Source organism: Mastacembelus armatus, chromosome 1 (assembly GCF_900324485.2).
Source record: "Mastacembelus armatus chromosome 1, fMasArm1.2, whole genome shotgun sequence".
NCBI lineage: Eukaryota > Metazoa > Chordata > Actinopteri > Synbranchiformes > Mastacembelidae > Mastacembelus > Mastacembelus armatus.
In genome coordinates this window covers 2929457-2955706 of record NC_046633.1, presented here as the reverse complement: position 1 = coordinate 2955706, position 26250 = coordinate 2929457, and the positions used below count along the sequence as shown (strand labels likewise).

Genomic DNA, 26250 nt, shown 5'->3' with positions numbered 1-26250 from the left:
GTTTAGAACATAAAATGTAAAAAAGAAACAGGCGTTTTGGTCAAAGACCTTTTTCAAAGCACACAACCATCAAATAACAATCACAACCTTTTTGTTCTGTATTAATCGACGTTGATTTACCATAAAGTTTGATTTGAGAATTGTTTTTTAAACTATTTCAGTAATTAATGTTTTTGAATTCTTATACCCATGATGAATATGGGGCAAAGTCAAATTTTTACCTATGGCTGCAATTTTCTACCATTTAAAAACACCTAACCAGGCTGCAGTGTAGGATTTTATACTGACTAAAGTTTGGTCTGTTGTCTCAATCCCATGGAGCTGAGACAATAAGATCATCTAAGAACATGATGTACACCGTTTTATGAGGTTTCACACAGAGCAGAAGAGCTTCTCATCACACACTCAAACGCTAATGAGAGTGGAAGCAAAGTGAGCAGCTGACGCCTGGGTCGTGTTTTAACATGAGGTCACCTTCTCCCCAACGTCATGGGATGAGGTCGCCTCTGGAAACATTTACCTTCCTCTTCTCCCAGACAATTGTCATGTCCTCCACCTGAGTTTGAATTAAGTAAAAACATATAAACATATCCAGTTGTATATGGAGCAAGGTTTGGGGATGTGTGTGTTACAAATCCACAGGGGTTTTACCGTCAGTATCATGATCCTCCAGATAATCTCTCTCACTCACACACACACACACGCACACACACGCACACACAGAAGCCTGTTCAGTATTTTTAAAATAAAGTCTTCTTTCACTCACACAAGCACTGTGGGGCCTCTAAACGCTTTTTATGATCACCATGCCCAGTTTGTTTTCATATAAATAGTTTATTAGTATCAATAACATGTCAGGAAGCGCTGTCTCCCCCCATCTTTATACAGATAACATACCAGAAATGGAAACATCTATAGAAAAAGACAGATTATAAAAATAAGAGGATATTTGGATGTGTGTGTGTGTGTGTGTGTGTGTGTGTGAGACAGAGAGAGAGTGTGTTCTGCTGACAAAGAGTAAATCTTGGAGTACAAAAAACTAATCCCAGTCACTGTTTCTAGAAAGGATTCCACCCAGTTTATAATCCGAGTCACTGAGCGGTTTATAGTCTGGAGAAGGAATAAGACAAAGGCAATGAGTCCTCCAGTATCCCAGAATCCATCGCTCTTCTGGCAGTGTTCACTATCATCTAGCTGCTTCTTTTCTCCATTGAATCCACTGTGAGGAAGCCATTAGACTGTTTGAGTCTAGCAGTGAGTTGCTCTCAGTTTGTTTTGCAAAGTACTGCTGAGGTCCACATGAGTCCGTTCCTCTCTATTCAACCCCCCCACAGTTAAAACACACTCCATCAAACCTTTCACAGTCACTTGATGGCAGGTGGTGATGACGTTAGAGGCAAAATGTGCTCATCCTTGTTTTCTGTTGGCCTCTTCCTCCCCTCCATTCCTTCATCTCTTCACCTGATGCCTATTGAGAGAAATGCCACGTGAACATGAGGACAAAGATACTCAAAGCAAAATATTTTATAGTGTGACCTTACAAAACATGCTCTTGTAACTGTGCTCAGTAAACCTCCTTTTTTCAGGTATGTCAGTAGGAAGTCACATGGCTGCTGCAGGGATTGACCCTCTGACCCCCTAATTACAGGCTACTCTAAATCCAAGGCCTCTAGTAAAATATATTCACAGTCAAATGAATATTAAAATGAATATTACTGCTATTATGGGATTTTACAGGTTTTAATAATTTGTTCACAGTGATTTTAAATGAGTAAAAAAGTTTGACATTTAATGTCAAAGAGGCAAAATCCTGTGATTTCTCAGTCACTGACCAGGCTACACAGGCAATACCAAACACACACAATACAAATTCGGAATCAAATTCCATTCAGAATGGTTTTAATACATGTCCGAAGTGGGAAAAGCATTTTTATTAATTCTGTACTCTGTATTTGGCTCAATTTCAGGAGACATTTGTGTAAAGGGTGTGTGTAGGCTGTGTGTGAGGGGGTGCTGCCCTGAGGGAGGACTAATTCAGGCAAAGAGGAAAAACAGTAAATACCTCAGATCTCTTATCAGCTCTTTTGGTGTCAGTAGACGCATTCAGACAGAAACAGCCTTCAGATGTGCAATGAGCCAATGTATAAACACACACATACAGTACACACAGCTGCAAGCTCACCGTTGTCTGTGTCTGACTTTGGGCTGATGTGATGTTGGTTGGTGCACACGCACTCCAGGTGATCCTCCAGCCTCACCTGCACCTCCCTCAGCTTTGGCCGCCGCCGCACGTACTCCACTTTCGCCACCTGGAGAGAGAGAGAGAGACAGAGAGAGTGGAGTGAGTGAGAGACAGACAGACAGACAGATAGACAGGGAGAGAGAGAAACTTGGAGGGAAAATTTCCACTGTGGGAAAACACTTGTTTTTTCTTAATAAAGCGATCAAACTTCATTATGCTGATTTAATGGAGAAATCTGTTGGTAGTATGTGTTTTTCTTATTGTCAACAAACCTCATGAAAAAACAAGAACAACAATGAATTGATCCAATAACAGGAATTGTCTGTGCAGCCAAACATATGTCTCTTATTTCCCTTCATTACTGTCTAAAACGATTCAATATATAAATGAGCCATGTTTCTTCATTAGCATGAACATGGCCAATGTAGATTATTTTTAGTCAGTATCACATACACATGCACCAGCCTGTAATCCCACAAATACCCTCAATTTGGTGCTCTGAATGTTATTAATCCGCAGCTACACACTGTCTCCACCAAATGCACCACTTCCTTTTCTTTTTTTAACATCAGCCAGCTGCAGATTTACATCCTCTGGATTAAGTGTCACAGATATGGTGGAGGAATCTGAACAAATATGATCAAATAACTTTGCACTACATTGTATGACATATATATTCTGTAGATTTCTGTATGTAATACTTCCAAAATTGTGAATTCAAAATTGATCCTGATATAGTTTCTCTAAAAACAACAGGATTTAAAATCAATTTAAAGGAGCAGGTTTAAACAAAGCCTGGGTGTAAAACACCTAAGCACCTAATGATGACCAATATTTTGAGTGTGTAGTACATGTAGTACAACAGACTAGCAGAGGACAACTGTAACTGTACTGCACCTGTGTAAACACACAGGTGTGTATGCCCTTGACTAGATGATTTATTGTGTGCTAGGTTTGACTTCGATGACAGCAAGTGTTGCATTTATTTATTTATTTTGTTAACACACGTCACTTAATGCTAACGTTGAGCATCTGAACCTAATTACTACAACTACAACATCTCGGTTGCTGTTTTAACAGCTACACACACAGATAAATAAAAAAACACAAACTTGAAGCACATATATATAAGTATATACACAATAGCACACACAGACACACTACATGCTGATCTCTTTACCCTGATAAGGAGCCAAGTCAGTGGAGCTACAGGTCTGATTGCACAATGCACAAACATCTCAGTTTCAAGTCTGAACAGACTTGGATCCCACTGAGCCTTTAAAAAAAACTGCACCCAAGGAGGTTCAGCTGAGATAAGGAGCTGTGCTGCTAAAGTGCCCATCAGGTTGGGATTTAACTTTCATGACAGGATGCTAAAAGGTGAGTCCTGTCAACCTGTGAATCTCAATTCTTTCATTACCTACAGTTACTACCTAAATGTGTTTATAGCGGCTCCTATGGCCACACTTGGAGGTAGGTGAGATGTAATACTAATGCAATGGTAATAAGCTCCATACCTTCATAGTAGTATGACAAATGGGAAGAGACAAAAAAGCTTGAATGAGAAGTTTAAATAGTGTGGCTGGCTCATGATTATATAAACGTGAACAGAAGGTTCCTAAAAATGATTGTTTAAAAAACTGTAAAAAAAAAAAAAAAAACAGAACACATTATATCAGCACTGTCAGGTCTTCAAATACTTAATCTTGCTTTAAATGCATGGAGAAGATACTACAGTGTAAAAGAGCGCATATTATTTGAACTCTGTATGAATGTGATTTTAATCGAACAGCGCTCATCACAGTGCACTGTGCTGGGACACAGATTGATGAGGACATCACAAACTTTGCCTTGAGACTTAATTCATTCTGCATTAAACTAACACTGCACCAACACACATATGCACACAAGCCACTAAGACACCTGAACCTCTGCACTTGAGGCAACCACTTGCTCCACATTGGAGGTTAATCCATCATTGTCCAGCAGGACGCAGCAGCCTCAGTTTAAGACTTGCAGACTTGGTGCTTCACAAATATGTGTAAGTGCAGTTGCATCTGTGACTGTTTATGCTCTGAACGCTGGATCTCACCACAGATGAGGGACTTTTGATTTGTTTTGTAAGCAGACTAATAAGGCATCCTTTCATCTCAGACTGGGTATCGGCAGGGCAAAGCATAGAGAATCATCCTCTCCTCTTCTTTTTTTTTTTTCCTCTCTTCTTTTTCCCTCTCAACCTCAGGCCTGTTACACTAATACAGCCATGTTTTATTTTGGCATTTTGGTCTAATTTTGTCTAATTCTAATGGCAAATCACTCTACTTCTTGATGATAAGAATTAATTATGATGGTCTCAGCCTGTGCAATTAATACACAACATGCTGTACAAACACATGGTCATATTTACGCAATTAATCAATATTACGTTAATAATGTTATTACCATGATTTAAATGTGCATCTTAGAACCATTTCCTGTGCACAAAAAAGCTCATACAACAGAAACACACACACCTTGGGTCAGCTCCCAGTTGGCAGTGTGTGACTGAGAACCAGCTGGGTTTTACTGAGTCTTATTCCCAGCTCTGGTAGAGATCAAAACGAAGCTGTTGTGCTGCCAGACTCTCAATCACACACATATACATACTCACACAATGGCCAAGCTGGAGAGAGTAATTGTTTTTGGCAGGTGTGGAGTGTATTTAGCTCCAGTGTGTGATTGTGTGTTTACATGTGGTCATTAGTTCTGGGTGTGTGCCCAGGGTCAGAGGACAACAGAGGCCTTTTACATAATGTTTGTACAGCGATTACTGGTGTTTACACCAAACATACCAACATGTTGGAATAGTGACAATAAAAGTAAGTAAAGTACATATTTTACTTCTTCAATTGGCTTGTTTGTTTACTATTTTATTGCCCTTTTATACAGGTTTGTCAGTGTACACCTCTGTTTCCTTTGGCAAATCTGACGGACCTGTGTTATTACAGAATATTGCATGCAACTATATACATTCACCAATTTCATTTGATTTGTCTTAATTTCTTTTTGCTGTACACTACTAGAATTTGCTTCTGAAGAGAGCCACATTCTTCCATTTAATATTGAAAAATATTGGACATGTATAAAAAATCCAAAATGGATATAGCAGAACCAGTAGCATCTTTCTCATTTCACACATTCCTCTCTCTTCCTTGTCAAAACCTGTAGCAGCAGTTTGGTTGGCGATTTGGGTGTGTTATGTTAGCAGTAGCTAATGTAATTTCCAGCATCAAACAGAGGCTACAGAGGTCTGGTGAGCTCATGTCTACACAGGTTACATACAGTAGTACAACAAAAAAACATGATTTTCTTTTGTACCTTGACAATGCGGTGTTGTTTGCGTGCAGCCTGGCACCTCATGTTGCTGGTGTTGCAGCAGCCGGTGCAGCGCTTCACCTCCACACAGGGTGGCCAAATGATGAAATTGGCTGAGGTGGGATCCACCTGGCTTCTGGGGATCTCATAGATAGTCGTCCGCACCTTACACACAGCTGGCAAGGCCTCTTCCACAACTGGTGGGGATTGAACAGTTACAGAAACTCAGCAGGAGACTACTCAGCACTAAAGACTAATTTTACCCACCATCTGTGTGACACTACTTTCAGAAAAAACTTTCAGAATTCCAGGATTATGATAAGTTAAATGGATGTGAATATGGAATATATGTAGAGTAGACTTCAGTCTTTGTGTTCATTTTGAAAAACAATCCAGAAAATTAAACAGTGTATATGACATAAATCTGAAAATATGTGGTGTCTCCATGATGGTGGGTGTTACCGTTACACTTTATATTACAAAGTGTAATACGCAGGAGCAATGTCACTGAAAAATAAACCAACTTTTATTCAATATATCTGGAGTTCAAAGACTTAATTGTATGTGAGTGTGTGCATGTGTGTGGGTGTTACCAGTGCTTCTTCTGTGCCTGGTGTGTGTGTGTGCTCTTTTCAGGTCAGGGAAGCTGTGAGAGAAGTCCTTGTGGTAGCTGTGTTTGGTCTCACCGATCACCTCGTTCTCTGCGCAAAGACAAAACAACACACATGTATCCAAAGAGCACACATACTCTCAATGTTAACACCATTCATAAATGTTGCACTCACATATTCTGAGAACCATGTGAAAGGAAAAAACAAATTAAGCTCATATTCTAGGCAGCATGAATGTTTTTAGTAAATATCGCAGCTACTTCCTCATTACAATTTTATCAAAATGATGGAAATCTGTTGTGTAAAATATTAAGATCTGGAGAACAAAATTTGATTTCTGAACGCAGTTCCTGTATATTCACAATACATTTGGCTGGCTGACTGAACAGCAACAAGTAAAACTTTTAAACAAGTAGGACGTTTGTATGCCACAGTAAGCTGTTGATACTAGACATCTATCAAGTCTCTCCTGATCAGAGTACCAACATAACTTGGTTATTCTAACTGAGTTACAATGTTTATATGCGTCAACAGAGAAACACAGCACGTCATTGTGCATTTAAGATACATATTAAATCTGATTCACATAAAGACACAGATCCACAGCATCAGGAGTTCACTCTGAGGTCAGTCATGGGTCATTACTTAAAACACAGTAAAGACATGGATCTAAGCGAGACCATGGTTTTAATTCTATGCCATAAATATCTATACAAAAGAAATGCTAATCTGAGACTTGTCTATCTCTGATGTGATTCACGGTGATATGTGACCTGGTCACTAATCGAGACCAGTACTAAAACTATTATGTCAATGAGTCAAGCACTCTGAGTAAGATCTGCCTATAGAAAACCAGATAGTGGTTGTAGTGTCAACGACTTTAACTTAATTGTCCTCAAGAAATTTTAGCCTGAAAGACAAAAGACACGCATGCTGAGCGTAAAGCACAATAAAATATACTGAACACATAATATGCTAAATATATGCTGAAACTCACCTGCCAAGCTCACAGAAAACAATGAATATCAGTAAAAGAATAACAAAACATGATGTTCCCTGTTCACACTGTCATATTATGTGAATAAACACCATTTATTTTAGGGTGAGGACTTGGTTACATGTAAGAAATGGATGTGTATCATAAACACATTAAATCTGACTAGGTGTGGAGAATAGTTTCCAGTGATGCTTACAATTGATATTATGATAGTTTCTTTATTTAACACAACAGAAACAAATATCGAAGCTGATGTTAATGTTTGGTTAAGTGATTAGTTGATATTTAAAAAGGGGAGGGTGCCTACAGTCCTGCAGGTAGGTTTTTATACTAACACTAACTTTCTCAGGGTGTGTACGTATCGTGAGATCAGAATCAAATGTTCCCAGCGTCATCAAACCATTTAAGTGTTCAGCACTGCCAAACAAAGAACATTCAGACTTTTTTTAGGCAATAAATTCTGAGCAAGACTGTAAGCATAGTGTAGATTTATAGATTTAAATATATATATGTGTGTGTGTGTGTGTGAGAGAGAGTGGGAAAAGGAGAATAAGATTCACAGAATCTGCATAAATGATGTCTGTGTGTGTGTGTGTGTGTGTGTGTGTGTGTGAGTGGGAAAAGAAGAAAAAGATTCACAAAAATCTGCATAAATGATGTCTGTGTGTGTGTGTGTGTGTGTGTGTGTGTGTGAGTGGGAAAAGAAGAAAAAGATTCACAAAAATCTGCATAAATGATGTCTCTGTGTGTGTGTGTGTGTGTGTGTGTGTGGGAGAGTGGGAAAAGGAGAAAAGGATTCACAGAATCTGCATAAATGATGTCTGTGTGTGTGTGTGTTTGTGTAGGAGAGTGGGAAAAGAAGAAAAAGATTCCCGAAAATCTGCATGAATGTCTGTGTGTGTGTGTGTGTGTGTGTGTGTGTGCGCACGTACCCATCACTCTTGATGCTATGTATGTGTGCAAGCCGTCACGCATACACGCCTTCCTATATACACAGTACGCTTCTGAAACACACAAGTCCACCTCTGACACCTCCCTCTGCCTCTCTCTCCCTCTGACATGCAGGAATTTGAGCATGAATTATACATAGCAACGCAGCAGCCTTCCAGCGAGCCCTGCTCTCAAACCAATAATGGGCAGCATGACAACAGCATAATAAAGTGAGCCACTTGACCCCCATCATGCCGGGGAGCTGTCACACTCGACATTTGCATCTCAATGATGCGAGAATTAATAGTGGCACTGCTTGGAGGAGCAGACATTAAAAATGAATCAACTATTTTTCACAGGCAATTCAGAAGAAAAGTGTGTGTGGCAGGAATTCAGAGGATGACTCCAAGCCTTGATGCAATAAAGCCTTTTTAGTGATTTCCTCCTGTCTTACTTCACTGATTCTGTTCTGATTTATTACCTGGATAATGAAAACTAAGCATCAACTAAATACTCGCACCCTTTAGAGTTGTGGTCCGATTACACTTGTGCAGTGTTTCCATTTTTGTGTTATATACTGCTAGGTAACATAGAAGGCGGAAAATTGAAATCCATCCATCCATCCATCCATCTTCTATACCCGCTTTTCCTGGCTCAGGGTCACGGGGATCTGCTGGAGCATATCCCAGCTCTCTCTCGGGTGGAAGGCAGGGGTACACCCTGGACAGGTCACCAGTCTGTCGCAGGGCCACATATAGACACACAAAGACAGACAACCACACACACTCACTCCTACGGGCAATTTTAGAGTCACCAATCAACCTAACATGCATGTTTTTGGACTGTGGGAGGAAACCAGAGTACCCGGAGTAAACCCACGCAAGCACAGGGAGAACATGCAAACTCCACACAGAAAGGCCGGGATGCGAACCCACGACCTTCTTGCTGTGAGGCAACAGTGCTAACCACTCACCCACCATGCTGCCCGGCAGAAAATTGAAATATCAGGAATAAATAAAACATTTCTAAAGGTTTTTTCCTTTTGGTGTTATGTCCTTTTATGGCTATTGTATCAGGAAGCAGAAGAAAAATGTAATGATGCTTCGTAACTGAAAAAATGTAATTTTCTCCAAATATTCTAACACCAACAGGAAATTTGGGACCAGAGGATTAACCGAGGCCATTAACACAAAGTAAAGGTTTAACACTGCACTTCCATAAGACTGGAGGCCTTTTGAGAAACCATTTTTTTCTAATTCAGTGGAGTAGAAGTCAGTATATCCTGATTTTTACTCCTTAGCAGTAGTCAACCTCCAAAATACTACAATTCCCATAAGGCAACATTCTTTACTATTCATTGTGCTTGTAAATTCCCCACCCTCTGCAGTTTGTGGTGCACATTTCCAATCTTTCAGTGCCCAAGTGTGTATTTATTTTAAACACCTCCCACCTATATCTGAAGAGGCACTCCAATAATGAAATTGCAGGACAGCATGCTCTCACTGTGCACTGAGCAAGATTAATGCTTTTCAAGCCACAGACTGGGAAGGAGACAGCACCTGTAACCTCCACATGCGAGCCAACCTCTAGCTGATCTTTGTCAGCCAGTGTGCTGTCACTTTCTGGTAATAACATGATCAATTAAGTTTCAAATGACCACTGTCTCTCTCCCCTACATTTTACCAACGACACAGAAAAACATCACATGCATACACTCTATTACATTTTCCAGTAAGGCTCACTGATCCACCTTACGGGGAGCTATAGAGTTTTATTATAAAGAAGCGCTTTACCTACGGAGTCTATCTCTAGCAGCCGCTGGAGGTCGCTAATGCTGCGGATCTCGCTGCGGGAGAGCCGCTCCAGCAGCTCCCGAGGGAGAGGAGACTCCTGTGGAAAGAGATGCGTTTTACTGCCGGCACTTATCTGCAGAGGCTCAAGGCCAGCTCCTTAAAGACAGGATGTTGGTTTCACCTAACAAACACAGTGTATTTAATCTGTTTCTGTGCAACAACACTGACTCCAACCTGCAACAAACATCAGCCAACACTTTAACCCGCTTTACCTCTGCAGCGGTGCGTAACAGGCAGAGGCAGCCGGCGAGGAGGTGGTAGACCGCGGCTTTCATCTCCTCTTAGATCCGCTGCATGGGCACCAGGACGAGGCGAAGGAGCACCGCAGGAGCGGGGCTGTGGCTCCCTGGTCTCGGGAGCCCAGAAACATCCCTTGAGAGAACTGGTCACCAATAGAGCCTCAATGAAAGAGCGAGCCAGGGACTTGTGAAACTTAACTGAACTTTAAGATCCTGAATGAAATGTGGTTGAAACAGACTTAGGTTTGTTCTGCTCTATATTCAGTGTAAATCACTGAAATAATTCAAAATATTAGAAAAGTGACCTGGAACATGTTTTAGTCAGAGGTATGGGGAAGCTCTCGCAGTCATTCAGCCTAAATCGTCCAGTAACAATCAACTCTAAGGCCAAGGAGATGTCCAGCTGCTTTTCAAAAACGTGTCCAGTGGCAGTGAGAAACTTTTTACATTCACACATCCAATATGTTCCGCTTTTTGTCCCCAGTATAATCCGCTAAAAACCACAAAAAACAATATTGTGCGTCCTGCTGCGATTGATAAGTTTATGTGAGGAAATCATGAAAATTGAAACGTCCAGAAAAGAAGAATTGTTGTGAAAACGAGGAGGAAAAGGCAAAGGCATGAACGGACAAGACAAGCAGACCGTCTCTGCAGCCCAGAGCTGGAGTCCCGACGCAGCGGTCCACTGATCTCTGGGGTGAAACAAGTCGGGATGCTTTTAGTAGCTGTGCGCGTCCCCGTGGCACTCAAATGCGAGCGCGCTTTCCACAATAGACTGCTAAGCATGTGAAGTAGAAAATACATTTTACAACTAAATGGCGTAAAATAGCCTAAATGTGTTGAGAACTGCGCTGATATTTCATGATCTTCAATCATTTACATTATGCAAATCTCACCACACAACTAAAGAGAAAGAAAAAAAGTTCATGTTTGACTTAACCAAACTTCAAGTACTGACTGTTGATAATGACAAACTAGTCTTGACATTATGTGAGGACAGAGTCACTTAGTGAGAAATGGTTAATTTATAATCTTTCTATGGAACAAAGCATTTGTGATTACGTTGCTCTTAAAGTCAAAGGACCCACTTCTACTTTAAACTGTGTGTCTGAGTTTGCGTGACTGTGACAGATCAGTGAAGGTGACACTGTTTAATTTCTGTGCAATGAAACTCACTGAGTGTCCAGACCTGCAGAGAGAGAGGGAGAGAAAGAGAGAGAGCAAGTGTAAATGTGGATGATTGAGCTGTATATCAAAGGTCCATGCTGACAGGGATCTCTGGGATACAGGAAAGAGGGTGGATGCAGTTTGTGCCCAGCTGATATGGCAGCAGTGTTACGTACATGCAACCTGCAATCAATGAAAATAAACATGCAACATCAGCGCAATGGTCCTTTAATCTGTGTCAAACAGAGTCTGTGACATGAAAAGCAGTTTCTTTGAGTTAGTGGAGTAAATTATCGAGGGAATGTAAAAGACTTTCCAAAGCTAAAGCTTCATAAAGTACCACTGGAATCTGGAAATCCAGCCTCGACCATTCAAACATGCACGTACACATTTACCCTCCCTTTGTCTGTCTCACTTTCTCATGCACAAAACCACACAAGCACAACCATTTACCCAACATCCTTAATTCTGCCCCACACACATGGCCATTTGAAATTTGTTAATCTGACTCAGTCTTAAAAGTTCCTTTGTGGACAAAGGAACAAGAGCAAGGGAGGAAAAAAAAGGGAAAATATAGAGAAAAGAGGGAAAAACTGGGAGAAAGTGGGGGCAAGAAAGCAGAAATAAGAAGCTTGTTGGATAATTTTGATGAAAGAAAATGACAGTGGGACTGAGTGTGTGTGTGTGTGTGTGTGTGTGTGTGGAAAATCCAGCTTGTGTTGGACCAAACATGACCCCAATTAAAGCCCATTTAGCCTGACAGAAGCTAATACCATTAAAACAGAAATCCACCTCTGTCTCCCTCCCTCCGTCTGCCCTGATGGCTTAAGTGCACACACACCTTTCTACAGCTATTGTTGTGAGGACATTCATGTATCTCAAGGGCAGCCAACCCTGGTCCTCGAGTGCCATCACCCCTGCTTGTTTACCCCTGTCCCGACCCCGTACATTGACCTCAACTATCAGCACTAAATGAAATAAGTCTAAACCATCAAACTGGCCTTTGATGAACAGACACAATGCCAAAATGTCCTCAAGATGGTCTTTAAAATAAAATTAGTACAGAGACCGTAGAAAGATATATTCACAGACAAACAAACAGCAAGAATGACAGTGGTGTTGTGGAACTGATTTGGATGTTGAATGGCATCACTCATCCAATGAGTCCAGGAGTCCATCCAGGAGTTTCCTCCTGTCAGGGGCTCTCCTCATCCTGTTCAGTCTTCTTCTCTTCTCCTTCACGGCTATCGTTGAGCTCCCCGCTGTCAAAAGATCAAGTGTGGTTGTTAAAAAATATACAGGAGAAACTTTCAATTCAACTATAAAGTCATAGTTTTGCTGTGAAAACAGAAAGTAGCAAAGCATCTGTGAATCTAGTCCGGTGAGGCAGAGATCTAATCATAGTCGGTCACAATCACGACTTTCTTTTTGTTTCTCTGAACTAGGCTATTTACTAATGTCTTTTGTTTTAAATACTGGTGTGTCCATGCCACAGTATGTTATTTAACATGGTATTTAATTGATCTACATTTGCTGTATATTTGTAAGTGATTTACACATCCTTCAAATTATTTGTGAGACATAAACTTTTGGCTCAGTCAGAATCACTTTTTCCTGGTCTAGCCCAATGAAAAACACTGGCATCCCTATAAACTAGCAGATTATACATTTAGATTTCAGACACTTATTGATCAGCACCAATTTGCATTGACTCACAGGTGTAGAGTTTTGCAGCTATAATTTTTACATCTATAAAATGTGATGGATTGCACTGTGACACTGGTAAAAATCAGCATATTCACCTTGGACACTACTTTTACCTTTTGGAAATTTTTAAGGGCAGGAACCAGAATACAGTAAATATAGTGGAAAGTAAAATAGTGCACTACATGGTAAGTAGAGAGTGGTTTCTGATTTTATGTGAGAATGAAAAAAAAAAACCCTAAATATGTCAGTGTGCACTGCTCTGAAACAGTGTCTCTATGTTACCACTGGGGGGGCATCAAAGTTGACACTTTTACATGTGGTGGCTTTAAAGTTTGATTTTTTTATTTTCTCAGATATTACTGTCACTGTCATATGAACTAGGAGCTGAATTATGGTTCTTTATACAGTCTTTTCCTCCTTCTTATTCTTTTTCTCCACTTTCCAAAGGGGTTATATATTTTATAGAGTTAATTTCTAACAGACTAAGGAAAAGCATGTTTTATCACTTATTTTCTTGTGTAGCTTTTTCGGTTCCTTTCCTAAGAGTAGACTAAGCGTTTACTACAGTTGGTGCCAGCAACAGGTTTCCCACCAAACCTGCTGTCCTCTGAGAGAGGGTAATGCCACTGATGGAAGTAAAGTAAGATGAAATATGACAGTCGTCAGAGAGATTAGAAGCAGGACAGGAAAAAGAGTGTTTAAGAAACATAGATGCAGTAAAAGTTAATCCACCAGGGATAAAAACTTTTATGAGCAGGGTTGGGGTTAATGGGTATTACTGAATTTATTCACAAAACCAAGCACATGGTGGAAAAACCCTTTATACACAGTTTCCCTCCCCTCCTGTCCTCGGTCCAGCTGACCTTAATTATTAAAGCCCTTTTCAGAATAAAAGTCAGAATATATTTTTAATATTAAACTACAGATATCTCGCAAAATCGATCGTATGACACATGAATGTTTAGTCATTGAGATTTACCAGGGATTATCCATCTCAGTTATACAGGCATTCATACTTACATGTAATGCCTCCCCCCAACCCCCACCCACCGCAACCAACCACGCTGCCTGTCTGTTCATCACAGGCTGCAAGGCTCTGAGAGAATGCTTTATTTAGGTCTGTTTGGGAAAGTGAAAACACAGGGCCCTTGTACTGTGTGAACTCACATTCATGACAACATGGAGTTATCTTAACTCAAAGGAGCATAAAGTAAATCCTGGACTCTGATTCACTGCATTAAAAACTAAAATGGAAAGATGCATACTGCCACAAACACAACACACAGTTCTAAGTGTCTTACCTAAAAAGAAAATCATCATTTAGAAATGCTTAATAATGCATCTGGATCTGGAACTTCTTTGAAATACACATGGTTATAGAGAATCATGGGATACAATCATGTGGCAGTTTGTGTTTTTCATGCTAGTGCAAGAGAAAATTCTAAACACAGAAAACCTAAACCTAGCTCAATATCCAACCACCGACTGATCACTTGTCACTTGAAAAGTGTCCTAAGATTTCACCAAATGTCATTAGCAGAGATAATTATGATCACAAAAGCCAAACCTTCTGCTGCATTGCTCTCTATAACAAAAAGTCAGTGTGAAAAAGGGCTGTGTGATGCTGATGATGAAGTGTAAAATGGGGAGTTGATCTTGATTAGAAAAATAAAAGTAGCAGAAACAGCAGGAATAGCATTAGAGATACAATCAAGTACAAATTATTTAAAAAGCAAATACAAACAAAAAAAAATTAATGCTCAATTGACTGTTTCTACTATGGACTGTGTTCTTATCGGAGCCTTAAGACAACACATCACAGAGTTGATCCTGACTGAGTACTTGCTGTACTGTTTAACTTCTGTAACCTTTCTCTGAGGTCAGATAGTGGCAGCTTCCACGTGTCTGATTCAGTAGACTAGGAAGTGAGAGCAAACTACAACAAGGCAACAACATTTACGAATTAACAGATCACTACCTCAACATAACAGAAAAGTCCCTTCACTCCAACTTAGATCCCAGAGTAAGACACAGGAACGCTAGAAAATATTTCCAGGTTTCAAACCAAAGTAAGGAACACTACAAATGCAAAGGAACCAATTTCAGCACGTTATAAATCCAAGCCTTGTCCACACCCGTAAGAACTAGTGAGGCTCCCCCAGGTAATATTACTGTAACATTTTTGCTTGATGAAAAGCAGCTGAATAAGCAACAAAATGACTTATTTCAATCCATTATGACTCCCCAGTGAGTCTATGTGACTAGAAGACCTGCTGTGACACTCACACAATACTACAGGCAGACTGACTTTAATGAGCTGACCTTCCTGATGTAAAGATTGGACAGAGGAAAAGATTTGTTAGACAAAGATCTTCAAGCTCATTGCTTTGGTCACCATCTTTCCCTACCCAACCCACAAAATCATTGTGGTGCAACCTGAGCTGAAGGAATATGACTTCACACACACAGTGTGGTTATTAACACTAATGGATAAAAACACTGTTTGTTGCTGCAATAATCTCTTAAAAGATTACAAAAGTACATTTATAGAGTTTTGTTTTAATTGTCTGCTGATGTGTCCAGAGCCTGATTGTCTGTCTCCCATTTCCAGCCAGCTGCGGCAGACGGTGAACGCCTCTTCCCTTTTCCTCTTCCTCCAATTCTATCACCTCTCCTTCCCAAGTTTGCCCATTGATTTATGTGATAAGGTGACGATCAACATAACTGTGATCAACACAGCTGAGGCGGAGTGACCAAAGAACAGAGAAAACAACCACTCAGATTGACAAGGCCTGCCCAGCTGACAGCTGTTAGGGAACCATGACTGTTGAGTGTGAAAACAGGCGCTGCTGGATCGTCTGACCAGTGGAACATTTGATTCAAACACTCGTCCGTCCCCAATTGTTCATCGCTTCAGTTGGGAGAATTTAATCTCCTTTGCGGAAATAATTGGGAGGCAGTGATGGAGTTAATTGTGTTTTCCACTGATGAATCATCAGGAAGTGTCGGTGAACCCAACCGACCATGCATGCGCGCACGCACGCACACACACACACACAGGTATACGGGCTAACTACATGTACATGCATAGCCTGCACATTAATAGCAATCACATACATGCACACTACTCACACACATACACACGTGTGTGCACACAAAAACTCACCATACACTCATACATGTAAAACCCACACACATCCACATTCACACATGTACCTACACAGACCACACACACATATACCACATATGCACATGTATGCACACAATACACTAAAACACATGAGCACAGTTTGTGACATTTCCTATCTCACTCTCTCTCTCTCTCTCTGTATTCTCATTTTAAACCTCTCTCACCCTATCTGCTGCACTTTTTTGCTGCTGTTTCAAAGTTTAGGAGGCCAATTAGTAAAGCTCTCACGGCAGTTATTGCCACGCTGGGAACTGGAGAGAGAAGAAATCCCCTTCCCTCCTTTTCCAAAAGAAGGATTTCTCTCTCTTTGTCGCTGGGTTGAGAGCGAAGGATGTGGGGTGTATTTACAGGGTGGCTGATGTGGTAATTCTGGCTCAGAAACAATGCCACGCTGTCTGAAGAGGGGTAACAGAGGGGAGTAGTGGAGGCAGTGTTTGCTCTGCACGCACGCACACACACACACACACACACACACACACACAGTAAGGTGACATCATGGCATCACTCTGAAGGCCACGCTAGCTTCCAGATTAAGGAGGAAGCATCGTATTAACTCCAAATCAGGACGCTGACACAGATGCTTTGTGTGATTGTAAGAAGCACCAGGAAAGACAGAGTGGAACAAAGAGTGAGGCTGTTTCTTGTGTGAGTGTGAAGATAAAACCCACCTTAAACGTTTGTTTAAGTTTGTGAGAACTTTGTGATGTTGAGAGCATTTTTTGTAATGATTGTGTTCTGCCTATATACTGAACCTGAGTTTTCTAGTGCATTATGCTCAGAGGCATTTCGATGATTTTCAGTCAGGTTAACCTAAATAACAAAAACACTTCTGTATAGAATGCAGTACAGTTATACAAAAACTGGATGGAAAAACTCCATTCCTCAAAATGACGGCACATTAGAATCAACATGTCTCTTTTCACCAAAAACTCAAAGTTACAGTCTTCCTGCAGGGATTAGTTATTTGACTCCTGTATTAATTTACAGTAGTTTTAGCTGGGGTACCTAATAAACTGGCACACTGGATGCATTTTACTGCATTTACTCAGAAGTACCTTTAGAGTTACCCTACCCTACTAAACACAGTCCCTGATTATAAAAATTATATGCTCTAATGCTGAGAAACAGAAACCGGATGCATGTACTAGAGAACGTAGGAAAACAGGTATAAAGAATGTGCGTTCACATTACACCTTTGATCCAAGACAGTCACTAATGGCTTTTTAATAAAGCATAAATCTCACAGGTAATACTCTTAAAAAGTCTCCAAACAATGCCAAAGTTCATGCTGGAATGCAGTTCCTCAGGCAGTAATGCTTTGAGGGCATTTTTGGCAAAGTCAGCTAAACTCAAACATACTCATGTGTGTTACTGTGTTAATTATACAGTGTTGTTGTTACCTACTTGCCAATTCGCCAGCAGGTGATGACAGGAATACAAAGCTTCTCTCGCTTGTGTTGAGACATGAAATGCCCTGGCTGTGCTCTCCTTTTCATCAGTCCTCATTATTATCATCCATATCTTTGCAAAGTAGTCATTAAACATCCTGGATAAGACAGAGACAAGCACTCAACAAGCCTGAGCTGCTGGGGCTCAACATAAGTGGGCAGAGGGTGAACCACAGGGAAATATTATTAAAGGCAGAGGAGGCTTTGCCCTGGTATTAAAGACACTCTACTCACTGGTTTGTCTAATTAATGTGACTGGTTGTGTTGGCACTGAGATCTGCTGGGAGAACTGCCTCTTTTAAAAGCTCAAGATTACCCTTGAATGACAGCTACACTTAAGAAATAGTGATACTGAGTGACATCAGAATAAGGCACATTTTTAACTTGATGTTAATTAACCCAGAAAAGAAGATCATTTTTGCTTTTGCTTTCTTATACCAACGAATGAACCTGACATTTAAAGCTGCTCTGAAAATATTTTTATATTGACAATAAAGGAAATGATTATGTGTAACAGATAGTGATGTGTGTGGTCTCTGGTTTAGACGCTCTGGTTTCCATACAGATCCATTACCTTTGCTAACTGTCCTATATCAGTATTGTTATGGGTTGTCAAGTGTGATAATGGGCTTAACTGTACTAACAACAGCTAAACTGTCATAACAATAGCAGGCGTATAGCAGTTTGATGGTCATACAGGTTGGTTCAGCTGTTCACCTGCTAAGCTGCATTAAATGATGATCATCATTGTTGTACTGAAACCCATTGTTTTAGCCACGTTTACTTGAAGCATGTCTAAACCGTTTTCACTATAATTAAGCTGTACCATACAAAGGTATTATTATAATGAAGTTCTTTTCACAATATTTATCTTCACATGACCCACCCTTATCTTACTGAATGCACGCATGGACACACGTGCACATGCACACTAACACACACACACACACGCACACACACACCATGGCCTGGCCTTGCTTGCAGACTTCCTGTTTCTTCACTATATTATGACTAGACACTGAGCAGATTAATGCAGCTACCATGGCTGACTGTTAACTATTAACTCTCACACCCTTACACACACACACTGCACCTGTTATGGACACCAAGCATTTTTTCACATTATCTGTTGAATTTCCCCTCTGATAAAGTGAGAAGAGAGGGGTCAGCTGGGACCCAGAAGGGATCTCACCATACATTTCCCATGAACGGAATCACATCAGCAAACCAAAAAACAGTGGACAATATTACTGAATACACAGCCTGGAAGAGTACTGAGAAAATCTGACTCACCGACTGCACAGTCAGCTACAGGGATTACATGCTGTGGTAAGGACACCATCTGGAGGATGGATCCTGAACAGCACAGGAGAGAAATGTGCAGGTGCACATTTCTTCAGCAACCTTTATGTTAGCTCATGGATAATGTTATTTTGTCATTATACAGTATAAAATAAATGTTTGTTTCAGCATCAAATGCAATGGAGATAAAACACTGTACACATTATGTGGTTGTCATTTGCTTAATGTTTGCTCATGTTAGTGGTGATTGGTTGACGACCACCAAAACTGTTTATTTTAGATTGAGGGCTCAGCAGTTATTTTTCTATCAGTAATCTGAAATATTAGGTCATATTTTGAATTTTACTTTTAAACTGTTAACAACCTAAATGCAGGTAAGGCTGTGAAAGTTTATTAATGAAAAAGTCTGAAACATGCTAAACCTGGTAACTACTAAGCTTTCTTAACAACTAAATCTGAAACTTAAAAACTTAACTGAAACATAAGATTAGACATAATGACAGTCCAAAACAGGGAGACCAAAACCAAACAGGACACAAAAACAGGATTCAGTAACAGGCAAAGTCTAAGATATAAGGAATAAAACACAAGGAAACAAGGGTGACAGGATACCTGGAGTGACGCTAAGTCTGACACTGAGTGACTGGGAGCAGCAGGCTTCAGTGCACAGAACAGACTAGTGACTGTAATTCAAACAGGAACATGGTGAAGAGGGAATTAGGAACTAAACAAAAGTGGAAGTGCATCAAAACAAGAGTCTCAAAACTAATAACATGAAATAACATTTTAAGTAAATACTCTCATCCTTACAATGAGCTGCCAAAGTCTAAAATATGATATCAGATAAAGCTCAGTGATAAGGTGAAAACTGAAGAAGTGGTTAAAAAAAGTGGCCGTGTGGAATATCATGTGGACATACACAAAACATACACACCCTACATTTTTCACTGGAGGTCTCTTTTCACAAAGATTAACAAGGAAGTGGTTTATTGATGACAGATCTGCTGCATCATGTGGACACCAAGCACAACCACAACCTCCGTTATCATCGTGGTCACCTGTTTAGGAAGACTTCAGACACTGGATATGATAAAAGCAGTTTTCTAACATTGCTCAGTGATGATCATGTACGTTTCATATAACACATCCCAATTGCTATTTCACTGGAAATGGAACCAGACGTCTGCATCACTGTCACAGGAAAGAAATGAGCATAACATTAGTACAAACACTGATTCCTGTCACTTAGGAGTAGTCTGCTTTATGTTGACTTCAAATACCTGAAATACCTACTAAAGTCCTCAGACACTTGCTCTCAACAACAACGTCGTCAACATTTTCTGTTCTGTTCACCTTCTCTTTAATCAGGCTCCCACTCCTGATGTACTGGCTTACACAGCGACCACAGCCCAAACATTAGCATGTGAGCTACTGCCAGCTGCTCCTCCACCCTTTGTGCATCATCCTGACATGCTCTAACTCTCGTCCAGCCACGATTGGTTCAGAGAGACACTATTTTCATTAACATTGGCTGTTCATACTTTCTCTCAAAACGTGGATGGAATGAGTTGCTAGAGCAAAGTTATATCACAGGTAACTGTAAACGTGCTCAACTTGCTGCTCAGTCTTATATTTCTTACATTTGTCCATATCGAATGAAAAATGGCCAAGTCTTATCATGGAGATAAACCTTAATCTTATGCATCATAAAGTTCGATATCTGGCACAGCTCTAGTAATAGTAATATGAGTTGAGTCTTGAACACACATATCTTTCCCCCCCCCCACACAAAAACAGTGGGACACACTACTGAACACATAATCCACAAGGGTGTTGAAAAATGGAGTCAAATCCCACTTAGGTAAAAATGACTATTTCTTCTTATACTCTAAAATTAACTGTAAACTATTGCAAATGTTTCACTGAAAGGACTTAAAAACAGATTTATAGGAAGTAGAAAATATGTTTAAATTAAACCATCATCATTACCTGTTATCATCAGCTCTTCAAATGAAATGAAACTGTCAAAATGTCTGATAATAGATTCTTCAGTTTAAGAGATTCATGAAAAAGAAAACATCTGTGCCCGACAAGGTTCAGTTCTGGATCAACCTATGACACACTATTACCATGTACTGTCTGCTAATTAGTAAAATACTCAATCTCATTTCTGTCCATGCAGATTCGGTCACAGTTGTAACTGCAGCATAAACTTTCTGTGAAACTAACTTTGCTCACAGTATCATGTTCCGCAGTGTATTCAAAGATCACAGACATTTGCAGTTTGGTTTGTACAAAAGATATTTTAAACCACAGGCCGCTTCACAACTCTCCGCTCTTATTCTGGCAACTTTGACACCTTAGTAGAAAAATTATGATGCAATTTATACCTGCTGCATGTCACACAAAGAGCAAATATAATATAAAAACAACATCAGTAACTGTAATAAAACACAAAGCAACAAAAATATACACAGCCTACACTTTTCACTACAGGTCTCTTTTCACAAAGATTAACAATGAAGAAGGAAGTGGTTTATTGGTGACAGATCTGCTGCGTCTGCCAGTCGCCCTCACACTAACCAACAGTTTACTCAGTCTCCAGCCTTTCCTCTGTAAGAACACTGCTGTTGACTTTAACTCTTCATTTATATGCCTGAACTTTTATGACATTTCATGAACACAGCAGTTTTTAAGGCCTTTAAATATCATACAGTCAAATTTCTGGTTAGAAGCTGAAGACTACAAGAGCCATGTTGTTGGCACAAGCTGGATGTGTTTTTATGGGTTTTATCCTGTATATCTCAGGTATGAAGTACTGTTTATTTCTTGTTATATAGTAATTAACAAATAACTGAAAATTAATGAAAGTTTTAAGATGAGATGAAAATGTAAACATACGGCTAACAACATGTTACTATTTTTATAAGCTCTTCAGATGTCTTACAGTGTGACTTGTTACAGTATCATAGCATTATAATAACTGCTTAGTATAAGGAAAAATGATATTGTTAAAAGTCCAAATCTGTCCAGATAATTACTAATAAAATCTTCTGTTAAAGGGGCTCAGGGCAAACAAACAAGTGTTTGTTCTTTAAAAGGCTCATCAGTGGATCTGCCATGTTCAGCTGAACATCCCACTTCAAACTACAAATGGTACACTGTGCATTACAGTGGATCTAAGCATGTTCAGAATGAGCTCTCTGCAGATGGAAATCATATGAAGTACAACATATCTGAAAAGAGTAACTTCACTTTAACAATCAATGATCTGAGAGACAATGATACAAAGAATTACTGCTGCAGCAACAATAGAGACAACCCACTAAAATGCTGGGAACATGCAACCAAGCTCCAAGTCACAGGTACAGTGGCTGTCACTTATTTTTTACTTTAGAAATTAAAGAATTGAAAGAGTGTCTGTTATTTATATTCACCATCATCTCAGACCTGCAGGTAAAGGTGATTCCCACCATAGAGGGACACACACTAACACTGATGTGTAGCACCAGCTGTCGTCTGACTGAAAACACTGCAGCCTACACCTGGTACAAGAACAGAGAGTTTATCTATAGTGACTGGTCTCCCTGGTACCAAGAGCTGGTCAGCAGTGAGGAAGCAGCCACATACTCCTGTGCTATCAAAGGCTACGAGGATCTCAGAGCCCCTGAAGTCTCAGTGGGTGAGTGACAATGTGCTGCATATCATGATATTTGTGGCTTAACATGAATCATTTTATCATTCAGGAACTGGTGCCTTGAAATATCCAACTTATGAAATACAGTAAGTAAGTTTACTGGTAGATGGTTCTTTTTGTCCAGACTCTGTCACACCAGCCTGTTTCAGTGTGACCTACGCTAAAGGCAGAATGTGTTCTTCCAAGCAGATGTCTGTTGATCAGCCCTGCTCCATCACATATCCCAGAGGTTAAGTTTCCACAGACATTTACACACCTCCCACTGTCAAACCTCTAATTCCTTTAGCACCATATTTTTACATCCAATATACATTTATAATATTTGTAATATTATTTAGATTTAAGATTAACACATTTCTACACATTCTGGTTTTTTCACATCACCATGTTTTGAGAACATTTGACTCACTTCTGTGATCAGTGTGTTAATGTATATCATGTCCCAACAGTAGTACATGTTCAAAGGACTCCTGCAGAACAGGACCATGTCAGACTGACCTGTAACACCAGCTGTCCTCTGACAGACCCTGAATCTCTCAGATGGGACAAGAACAGTCCGTTACACAATCAGAATATGAAACCAATTTTAGTTCAGAGAACTTCTGCTGACACATTTTCTTGTGCTGTAGAAGGTAACACGGATCTGCGCTCTGCTCAAGTCTGTGAGTACAAAGAAAGTTTTCTAAATAATTATCAACCAGGACATTTGTTTGCAATGCAAGATGGTAAAACATATAGCTCTACATTTAAACTGACAATTTGGCTGTTTGAGATAGAGTCTGATGAAATATTTACAGTATTTATAAACCATCTGAAGTAGTGGAAGTACTGAAAACAACATATACTTAAATAAATGTAGAATAAAGCTGAAATCTTCTACCACATAGTTTTTAGTTTAAATATTACTAAACAAATGTATTAGCTAAACTTAAACAAATGTTAATCTTTCATCTATATTTCAGGTGTTGAGGGCAGGAACTGCTGGAGCATCAATTATGTCAGCAGGAGAATCTGTGCTCTGTTACGCTCTTCAGTAAACATTTCAAGTGAATACTCACATCCTGACTACGACAATCAGCCAAAGTCTGGAGTCTGGTACAAAGTAAAGGTTGGTGCTAAGCAGAAAAATGAAGAACTGCCTGTGACTGCAGGTCATGTGACATTTCATGACAAGATGAAGAATCGAACCATCCTCACATTACAAAACCTAAAGAAGAGCGACACAGCTGAATACAGATTCAGGATCTTATCAGACAACACAGAACAGAAACAACCTGATCTTCCTGGAGTTACTCTGATTGTCACAGGTAATTATGATTTGGTGCTCGGCCTTCAGGTAGGAGTCAGTAGTCAGAACACTTTAGTCTTTAACACCTGTACAAGTGGACCAAACACAGCTTCATGCTACATGTGGTAACACTGACAACTAGTATAATCTTCATGCAGTTGTTTATGTGTGTGTGTGTGTTTGTGTGTAATTACTGGTGTCATATGTTCAATGAGGGAATGATGGAGACCACAAACAGGGAGACGCTGTTTCATCCCCACAAAAGTGTTAGGGAGGATGTTGGAATAAATGGTTGGAATTACAAAACAAGACTTGAACACCCAACTTACACCTACTATGTACAATCAAAATTGGTTTCAATTTAAGGTATAATTTATCACATGGGTGGCAGATCACAAAAAATCCCTTTAAAACTATCATATAGAATGTTTTGGAAAAGACATGCTGTCATTTAATTTTATACATTTTGTCAATATATGAGAACTGGCTATGAAATGTCTCCTTTACATTTACTTGTACATTACAAATATAACCATCTTCCAGGCCTGACAGTGAAGGTTACTCCATCTGCAGGGGTGACAGAAGGCCAGACAGTCACACTGACCTGCAGTACCAGCTGTCCTCTGACTGACAACACTTACTACATTTGGTACTTGAACAGACGACCTGTGACCCTGCCGCTGAGCCAAAACAAACACCTGGTTCTGGACCCAGTCAGCAGTCAGCATGCAGGAAACTACTCCTGTGCTGTTAAAACTCACAACATCACCTCCAGTGAAAAGGCGCTCACTGTTCAAAGTAAATCAGAAAATTGGGCACCAGCAGTTGCAGGAGTAGTCGTTGTCCTTCTGGTTTTAATTTGCGTCACTGTCTTCGTGTGGATTAGGTGAGCAACCTGTTTCTCTGTTTGCAGTGACGAGAAGCCAAATCCAAAATTATCAGACATTTTTAATATCAATTGATTTTACTTAACAGGAGAAAGAGGACTTCCAGTCAGTCTCCGAGAACTGAAACCTCAGACTACATGGATCAGGTACAAAACACAAGTTAAACCGTTTTAATGCAATAGAAAAACATCACACTGATCTATTTTATATCCTTTGTACTAAAGTCAGGATTTGATGGCTACTGTACATGTACTGGACTGGACATTAATCAGTTGAGACATTTCTGAAAAGATATAAGTGTCTCTCTGACTGAAACTATGTGAAAACAAATTAAATCTACAATTAAATTGTGTTATCTTTGCAGTTGTAATGAACCAATAAATTCATTACTTCTCCAAATTAACCTCTGGGTAAATAAAGCTACATGAGTGAAAACTTTCTTAAAACACCAAACATTTGTTTAAAAAAAAGCCAACATAATGGAAAGGATTCCAAAAATCTTTTTCAGATAGGTTGTGCTTGAATGCAGCATAACGTAAAGTAATATTACTCCTCTTGTCTCTACAGGTAAACTCTGGTCTCATGTATGAAAACATCTCAGTGCAACCAAATCAGCAGGATGACCATCACTATGCCAGACTCACCTTCTCTAAGAGCCACAGGGAGGATCTCTACTCAACCATAGAGCCAGCACCTTCTCACTAAGCCAAAATTTGTTTTAATGGTATTTTGTAAGAGCCTCTCCCCTGATACATTCAATTACTGGGAAAACTACAAAACTACCGCAGATACAGGCCGGTGTGAAATTGACTGCAAATGTAAGGGCAAGCACATATTTTTCTTTGGAACATAACAGGAAACTTTTCTGCCAGACCTCTCTGTAAAACTTCAAGTCTCCTAATGTTTAGCACATTATTGGTTTGTCTGATTCGAATCTGGACCAGAAATTTCCTAGAACAGTGTTTAACTGGCAGAAGCATAAAAAATAGCTCTTTATAGGACACATTTTCAAATAGGATGTAATTTGCCTGTTGTAGGACGCAAGCAGAGCACAGACTCCAACTCTGTGTGAAAACTCCCAAGAACTTTGTGAGAACAGAATACCGGTACACATTTTACAGGCAGAAATACAGTGTAACTGATACAGTTTGTAATGACCTTATGTTGCTTGCTCCCATTTCTGATCTTGAAAACAATACAAGCAAATATCAATGTTTGTCTCTCTGTGTACTGACTGGTTGGGCACACCTCTACTGTACAGATAACTTTTCCAACTGTAGCATGTTTTGTGCTTCATGTTGTGCAACTCAAGATTTCTGATTTGCAGCAGTAGCCATA

General features: G+C 39.8%; 2 protein-coding genes across 7 annotated transcripts; one reads left to right on the top strand and one right to left on the bottom strand.

Annotated features, from left to right (window-relative positions):
* Positions 1–782: 782 nt before the first annotated feature.
* pdgfaa (platelet-derived growth factor alpha polypeptide a) lies at positions 783–23831 on the bottom strand. 5 transcript variants are annotated; one of them, XM_026304377.1, is made up of 8 exons: positions 23796–23831; positions 10532–12655; positions 10200–10439; positions 9928–10024; positions 6190–6297; positions 5600–5793; positions 2183–2309; positions 783–1468 (listed from the first exon to the last, which is right to left on the bottom strand). In XM_026304377.1, exons 3-8 carry the CDS (start codon positions 10260–10262, stop codon positions 1458–1460), a joined length of 600 nt encoding a protein of 199 aa, XP_026160162.1. In that variant the 5' UTR covers positions 10263–10439; positions 10532–12655; positions 23796–23831; the 3' UTR covers positions 783–1457. The 5 variants fall into 5 exon arrangements, with proteins under 5 accessions (XP_026160162.1, XP_026160161.1, XP_026160158.1 ...); XM_026304376.1 differs by having other exon boundaries at positions 10200–11004; positions 11403–12655; XM_026304373.1 differs by having other exon boundaries at positions 10200–12655.
* LOC113128800 (uncharacterized) lies at positions 21568–26035 on the top strand. 2 transcript variants are annotated; one of them, XM_026304372.1, is made up of 9 exons: positions 21568–21848; positions 22103–22405; positions 22489–22722; positions 22862–22966; positions 23190–23399; positions 23700–24044; positions 24569–24911; positions 25001–25058; positions 25480–26035. In XM_026304372.1, the coding sequence occupies exons 1-9, from the start codon at positions 21794–21796 to the stop codon at positions 25615–25617; spliced, it is 1791 nt and encodes a 596-aa protein (XP_026160157.1). In that variant the 5' UTR covers positions 21568–21793; the 3' UTR covers positions 25618–26035. The 2 variants fall into 2 exon arrangements, with proteins under 2 accessions (XP_026160157.1, XP_026160156.1); XM_026304371.1 differs by having other exon boundaries at positions 21570–21848; positions 23187–23399.
* The last annotated feature ends 215 nt before the right edge of the window (positions 26036–26250 follow it).

What these genes read in the sequence shown, in the direction of transcription:
- pdgfaa (XM_026304373.1), bottom strand. Translation starts at nt 10,262, where the DNA reads ATGAAAGCCGCGGTCTACCACCTCCTCGCCGGCTGCCTCTGCCTGTTA. An exon ending in GCTAGAGATAGACTCCGTAG is followed by an intron (nt 6,298 to 9,927) that starts GTAAAGCGCTTC and finishes GTCTTTGCGCAG; the next exon opens with AGAACGAGGTGATCGGTGAG. An exon ending in AACAACACCGCATTGTCAAG is followed by an intron (nt 2,310 to 5,599) that starts GTACAAAAGAAA and finishes CTCTCTCTCCAG; the next exon opens with GTGGCGAAAGTGGAGTACGT.
- LOC113128800 (XM_026304371.1), top strand. Translation starts at nt 21,794, where the DNA reads ATGTTGTTGGCACAAGCTGGATGTGTTTTTATGGGTTTTATCCTGTAT. An exon ending in ACTGTCTTCGTGTGGATTAG is followed by an intron (nt 24,912 to 25,000) that starts GTGAGCAACCTG and finishes TTTACTTAACAG; the next exon opens with GAGAAAGAGGACTTCCAGTC. An exon ending in CCTCAGACTACATGGATCAG is followed by an intron (nt 25,059 to 25,479) that starts GTACAAAACACA and finishes TTGTCTCTACAG; the next exon opens with GTAAACTCTGGTCTCATGTA.